General features: G+C 33.4%; 1 protein-coding gene across 2 annotated transcripts in view; it reads right to left on the bottom strand.

The window, feature by feature from the left end:
• The window catches only part of LOC117112822 (pre-mRNA 3'-end-processing factor FIP1-like), a 15,273-nt gene extending 10,044 nt beyond the window's left edge, over positions 1–5,229 (bottom strand). The window contains exons 1-5 of one of the 2 annotated variants that reach the window (XM_033256001.1): positions 5,184–5,219; positions 4,685–4,730; positions 3,803–3,826; positions 2,630–2,753; positions 1,797–1,936 (exon numbers count right to left, since the gene is read on the bottom strand). In XM_033256001.1, the coding sequence (XP_033111892.1) occupies positions 1,797–1,936; positions 2,630–2,753; positions 3,803–3,826; positions 4,685–4,730; positions 5,184–5,217 (368 nt within the window). In that variant the 5' untranslated portion in view covers positions 5,218–5,219. Of the gene's footprint in view, positions 1–1,796; positions 1,937–2,629; positions 2,754–3,802; positions 3,827–4,684; positions 4,731–5,183 lie in introns of both variants that reach the window. The other variant, XM_033256002.1, reaches the window with a different exon arrangement.
• Between the last annotated feature and the right edge of the window lie 2,301 nt (positions 5,230–7,530).

Raw genomic sequence — 7,530 nt, 5'->3', positions numbered from 1 at the left:
TAGTAATCAGCGCAGGTTGTGTTGGAACCTACCAGGTACCCACTTGTACTCCTGGGTGGAGAGAGGCAACCGTAGATAAAGTGCCTTGCCCAAGGACACAAGCGATTTGCACAGCCAGAGTTTTGAACCCCCGACCTCAAGGTTGGGAGTCCAAGCCACAACCGGTGCGTCAACTGCTCCAACGCAAAAACACAAGCAGCAGCATAACAACAACCACCATAATAAAAATAAATAATCACAATAATTATTTCATCACATTTTCACATCACTAAATAGTGACTAACATGTGATTTATGAATAGAGAGATAGAGTGTTTCTTGTATCTTGCAAACAATGTTAAAAATAGACTTCCGGTGGAAGCAAGTGTGTAACTGCTTGACATAGTTTTCTTTAGCTTACTATGATGCAATAATATACCCATAATTCCTCTCTTTGAACTTTGAACTCTCAAACCGGATTTACCCTCACAACTACAGCCCCCATGGGGGCAGTAGACACAAAAACTCTGCATCACAACAAGCCAATTTGTAGTTTCAACTGTGCATGTCCGCATATCCAAAGTCAATCGACATAAACCTATGCTGTGTGTATGTATTTTTTTATGTTGATTGACTTTGATATGGGCATGTGCACTTCAAACTACGAATTGGCTTATTAAAATGATATAGCCTTGCTACATTCTTACCTGTAACTGCTCCCTTGTATGAACTACGTATATTTACACCCTGCCCATACCTGTGTATTATAAGAAGAGTAATAGAAAAGCAATCATTAGTAGGATGTATGGTTTGAAGGTTTGACCTTTCTATGATGGACGGTTTTGAATTTGAAACTTGCCACTCGCCATTGGGCAAGTGGAAACTGAACTGATGAGGAATATGTGTAGATTAAAGTAGAATTGTCAGCAGACATAATTTAACAAAATGAATAAATCAATTGAATTTCAATTAATTATATTATCATTTAAAAATAAATAATCCCATTGATAATTTATTAATATACTATAACTATAAGTTTCTATTTCAACATGTAAATTATTTCATGATTTGTAATCTTACATATTAGACAATCTTTTGGTTTAAGTAGTGTTGGGAACATTTCACATACGAGGCTTCCAGCCCAAAACCAGCGTACTCTGTCACTAATTGTTAAACTGAGTAATAAGCATAAGAATGTGGCAGTATTGTATACTTAAGTACGGAGAAGCTGTAATACTTTTACTCACAACTTTGGCAATAGTAAGTCATTTACAGTAAATGACCCATCATTTTGAAGCTTGCAATGTGGAGATTAAGAATATAGTCCAGAAAAGGTAAAGAAAGAAATTACAGGGAAGTAAAGGAAAAGAGATAGGTCGTAAGTATGAAAGAAAATAAAGGAAAAGGGGAAAAAAGACATGGAAAAAAAGAGTAAAAGGTAGTACGACTAAGAAAATAAATATTTAACAATTATTTTTTTTTAAAGTAAATAAAATTCTGTATTTTCAAAATATATTTATTAACATTATATATTTATTTTTATTGTTGTTATTCATTATTGTTTTTCATTATTTTTTTAGGTGAAATTTTTAGTAATTTTTCCCACTCCATGCTGTACATAGGTATTTTACATTATGCGCTATATGAATTGACAATTATTATAATAATATTATTATTATTATTATTATTATTATTATTATTATTATTATTATAATTATATTATATTTTGGTCACAGATGCTAATTTTGGGATTAACCCCATACACACATTGACACAGTCATTACTAAGAAAAGCACAGTGATGAAATCAGACTCTTACTGGTATGACGCTGGTATCCCAGATTTGATATCTCCTATGGTAACCTGGACATCATCCTCATCACTGTCATCATCACTGTCCTCAATGTACCCTTCCTCTTGTTCCTCTTCGGTAGCTACTCCAGGTGGGCCTACATCTTCCTATCAAAGTTCAAATGTATACATTAAAAAGGATACAATAAGAATATAGTCTTATTTTTTTATTTTTTTTCATTGAACCATATTTATAGAGGGTGACTCTCCTATCATATCCTAGAAGGTCGGCTGATATTCAGGAGCCCTCTTAAATAAATTAAAAAAACATGATGCTTTTTATCAGCGAAGTCTCTTACTGAGGCTTAAGAAGTGGAGTTGTTTTTAGTCGTGAGAAAAAGTCCAGCGGTCACAAGAATTGAACCCAGAACCCTGGGATTAGACGGCAAGCATCTTAACCACTCGGCTATTCAACTCCACTCCAAATGGAGTGGAATGCCTAATTGTTATAACCTCAATTTATATACACAGTATTCACTTTTTTAGACTTAGAGAAGAGCCTGTATAAACTTTATATTCTCCAAAATGGTCTAGTCCAGTAAAATAAATAAAATATAATGGACCATTCCGCTAAGCCCCGCCCCTTGGATATTGTTGCTAAGGAACCAAAAACAATAAAATATACTATATGTACGTAAACATGTGCGTTTGTTGGATATGTGTGCATATATCTGACACTATTTTGATTGTTCAGTTGTTCAGTTTTGATCGATAATTCAATAAGGTTCATTATGATGATGAGGATAACGATGACCATCATGATTGATAATAAGGTTGATTTAAGCTGGGTACTTCACTTACTGCGGTCACACTTGGCTTCCTCTTTTGATCTGCCTTAACATCTGTCACATCATTTGAGGTTGATAGTTGACTCACAAAGGCCACAGCAGTTGCTGATAACGCACTATCCCGCCTCTCACTCTCACTGTTAAAAGTAAATAACAAGCTTGTTACAAAATCATGGGCATGCTATAAATTACCACACCTCAGTAGGTCATTCATTTCATTTATATTATTACTACTACTACTTATAATAATGCTGTTTTGACTATTGTTTATTGTCTTGTTGGCTGTCTCTTATACACATCAAAGTACTCTTTTATAAAAAGACAATAATTATTAATAATTTTGTTTTGAAATTACAAAAAAGAGGTCTTTCTTAAATACTGTATAATGAATAAAATGAACGTTATACCATTCAATATTTCATCTCAAAATTGGTTATTGTGTTGTACGTATCATTTATCCAGTACAATACATCAATACTTTACAACATTGTACAATAGAATATTAATAGGACAGTAAACAGACCTTTAGCAGACACGAATTATTAGTGGAGCCATCACCGTTTGAAAGCAGTAGATGCTGATTATAAAAAGATCATCACAATGTACAGTACAATTATCATTATATTCTAATTCTTACAACTATAGGTGCATTGTTGTTAATGTGTTGAATAATTCAAGATAAAGCCTAACTCTCTATGACCCATGGTTGCTAAGATATGAAAGGACCCAGGGTCAAAGGTTATAATGATGGTTCAAGTCATATTTGGTGGTGTAATACATATGTTAGTAGTACTTAAACAATTAAATATATGCATCTCTGTTCTTATGTTACTCTTCATCAATATGTACAGAATAAATTGTTAAATTACAAAGTGCAACGACCTTCTGTCCCTAGCGAAACAGTGATTCCAGGAAGATTCAGAAGTGGATGTATAGGAAACGAAAATACATTGTTCATTGTTTGGTAATTTTAAAAATTAGAACGAGGAATGAGACCCCATTTTTCATATTTGGCCTTTGGGTGGCTGATCACTAAAACGTGCCTCAGCCTTAAATTTTCAGTACTTTTCTAAATGCTAGAGTCCTCTGGATAAATACATACTAAGTTTAAATCTACAGTGCAATTAGAATTAATGTTGAGTGCTAAAAGTTAAGTCTGTATTATTAATGGGAATAAATGTTATACCTCTCCTCTTCTGCTGGCTGCTCTCTATATAAAGTTGACAAAGGCAAAAAAACAAACAAATGCAAAATAAGATAGCAAAAACAAACAAAACACACTTATCTTAAATTATAAGATAACAGTGTTATACAAAATGTCTAATCATTCAACTTTTTGAAATATGAGAGAAAGCCCTTTGTCAGGCAACAGAGAATTAGGTGTACAGGCCAAAGCGGAATACAAAAATTAATAATACATTATTATTGCTATTCCACTAACTCTGAAAGAGTGCTCGTAATTAATAAATTTGAAAAACAAAAGTTAAAAACACCATAAAAGAATTTTGAAAGGGCACATAGAAAAAATTATTAGATTTCACCCTTTTTTTTTTTTTTTTAATTGATGAGGGCGGTTTTTTTTTTTTGTTTTTTTTTTGGGCGGTTTTTTTTTTTTTTTTTATGGGTACAATAAATTATTTCACTTTTGTTTTTATCGATGAGGGAGGGACTGTTTATATTTGGCCTGTACCCGGGCCTGTAATAGTAAATATTGTATAAAAATTGGTTTAATTTTATAGTTTTTTAAAGAAAATGTATTGAAGTCACAAAATTGCATTGTTATTTTATGCTGTTGAAATAATGGATGCGGCAGAAAAAATTTTTTTTTTATCCCCGCATCAATATTTCCCCAAATTTTTGACACGGGTGGGAGTGATAATATAATAAATTTTTCTATTTGCCCTAAATAATTTTTTTTAACTTAGGGCTTGAGATTTCTAAGCATAAATTTAGCGCAGAGGATATATTCCCCACACAAACACTATTTTACAGTCTGGCATGTGACAGCAACGTACATATATCTTTCCACCCAACCAAAGCATGTTAAAACTACAATCAGGGTACTTACTCTTTATTTTCTTTTGGAGCATCTTCTTCTTTCTTGTCTTCTGTGTCTGGAAAATGTAAATACAGACACTGTTTTTAAAATTGTATTTCGACAACATTCCTCTTTTGACTAACTAATCTAAATTCTAAACTTCTTTCGAGTTATATCTATCTATTAGACACTAATATTTGCCATGAGATGAGTCTGTGGTACAATAGAAGAAAAATCTTCACTGTAATTCAATGATTTCAGCAATCCGCAAAGAGATGATTACTTCCTCAATCTCAAAAAGAAATCTGACTGCATCATTCGTTGGGGATGATCTGCGGGAACAATCCGACGCAACAGAAAAGAAGAGCCTAGGATTGGCGGCTCGTTAATAAAAGACATTTAGAGATTACGTATATGACTTATATACACACAATTTACAAAATCTTATGCACAAAATATTTCTAATTTATTTGCAAAACAAGACCATTGTTTTTAAAGTTATTTTACAATAATATAATAGAATAATTACCTCCATACAACCACGAGTCTTCGTCGTCAGCCATGTTTGTTGTGTTGGGGTCAAAGTTGAAGATAAAAACTCGTGGTGTTTGTTGATGTGTTGACTGATGGAAGGCTTTCACGCAGAAAGGTAAATTGAACTGTTTAATTGATTGTAATTGATTAAAAGTCATTGATATTTTGATACAGAAAGATTAAAATGTCTAATTTGATCAGACAAGAGAGGTGCTATCAGACCATCTTTATGATCAGACAGAGTAACACATCAATGTTCCAAGTCAGGTAGGTGGTAGGAGGAGAGGAGCGGGAGCTGCTCCGCTCGCTCCTCCCCCTAATCCTTCCTTCCATCCATCTATCCATGGGCCTAAATAAAGAGGTGGTGGTGGTTGCGTTGCTTCGTTGGCCTAGTATGGTTCATTCTGACCTTAAAAGCTTTATAAATTATGCTCGTCATTTAAATTAGCATTAAAGAATGTAGTGTTTTTTGGGGTTTTTTTGTAAATTAGATAAGCCGGGACTGTTTGGTGCTGGTGAATATAGTGGTAATAGGGGATTGGCTCCCAAAAAACAAAGCCATGCAATCATTCATAAAACCCTGACCTTTTTCAATATTTTTGGAAAAAGTAACCTGATAACCATGTTTAGATAAAGTATTCTGTGTCTTTTGATTTGAAAAATCAAGCATGTTTTTTCCAAATGCAAACAGTTGATCGAAACAGGCAGAATCATGTTTTTAATGGGAACGACACATTTTTGTTTCAAATTGATGATTAGAAAAAAAAAACAACAACAATGGAACTTCCTTTTTTTTGTTTAGAATAGTTGAGATCAAAGATTGCATACTGGATATGGAAAACTCCAAATCAATTTAGGATTGAAAAATCAAATGAGCTTCACTGGATTGATTAGTAAATTTTATAAATATTTTTATATATCAAAATATGTTATTATTATTATTATTATTATTATTATTATTATTATTATTATTATTATTATTATTATTACTATTATTATTATTACTATTATTATTATTATCTATATATTAATTCTACTAATCGCCCCAGTGTAAGTTCACCTATTTCCTCTGGAACCGCTGGAAGGAATGTGCTCATATCTCATGCACTGGGGTTTCTATATGTAATAACCATATTCCGCTACTTTTCAAGGCTTGATATTGGATAACAACGCAAAAAACAGCCAAAAACTACCGAAAATCTGCACCTGTTTCGCCATGTTTCGCGAGTCGCTTACGTCACATACATAAATCCCCTATGTTAATCTGTACCACAGTGCTCAGATTTTAAAAATATCGCATCAGGCCGTAAACAAAACAGTCTGTCTTGCAGCTTCATTACCGTACATACGGTACCTCACGGTCACGTCAACAAATATGAGCAGCATCCCACACACCACAGAGTACCCGTTGTATACTGAATATGTAGTCTATATGCCTCAAATACATCAGCAATGAATGGCATGCTTTACAAATTGATCAGGGCACAAGTCATGATATTAAAAGCTAGGCCGAAAACCGGGCCTAAATTTCCGCTAGGGCTAGCCTAGCCCTTTGCTTCTACCAGAAGGGCCTAGTCTTCTACTAATAAATAGCAGAAGATGGATGTGGTACTCACTTATCTATTTTAAAGCTGTTGTTCCCCACCCCCCCTTCCCACGTTTGAAAAATTCTGGATCTGCCCTTCATCAAATTGGACAATAATTCCTCAGAAGAACTCATCTACAAAGACATTATCTGCTGTACAAAGGCGTCATTTAGAAAAATAATGACATGCTAACGACTTCCCATAGTATTAAACAATATACATCGCCACCTTTCCCCACTCATCCAACACCGTGCAAAGCACAGATAGATGCTAGTTATTATTATCATTGTTGTTATTATTATTACTACTACTACTTATAATAATGCTGTTTTGACTATTGTTTATTGTCTTGTTGGTGTATAATTATCTAGGCCTCATTTTGTATATTATATATATTTTATTGAAATTTTAAAGAGGGCCCCTGAACAAAAACTGGCCTTCAGGTTCAGCTGGAAGGGCTACCCTCTATAAAAAAAAAAGTTGAAATTAGAAAAAAGTAAGTCACTTCAGTGATCAAATGAAAGGGGAACAAATTTGAGGACTTTCAGGAAATTTTGCATGAAGATGATTTTAAATTAATATTTTATCTCTTTTTTTTCATCAGGAATCTTATTTGAAGAGCAATGCTATCATGGCAGTTGCGTTGATTATTTCATCATTTGTGATGCGGGCATGGCCACCAAAAACTGTCTCTTATACACATCTAGATGTGTATAAGAGACAGAGTAAATATTGTATAAAAATTGGTTTAATTTT

Source organism: Anneissia japonica, unplaced genomic scaffold (assembly GCF_011630105.1).
Source record: "Anneissia japonica isolate Jap-2015-1 unplaced genomic scaffold, ASM1163010v1 scaffold172582_len1462937_cov174, whole genome shotgun sequence".
Lineage (NCBI taxonomy): Eukaryota > Metazoa > Echinodermata > Crinoidea > Comatulida > Comatulidae > Anneissia > Anneissia japonica.
This window is presented reverse-complemented; position numbering and strand designations above follow the sequence as displayed.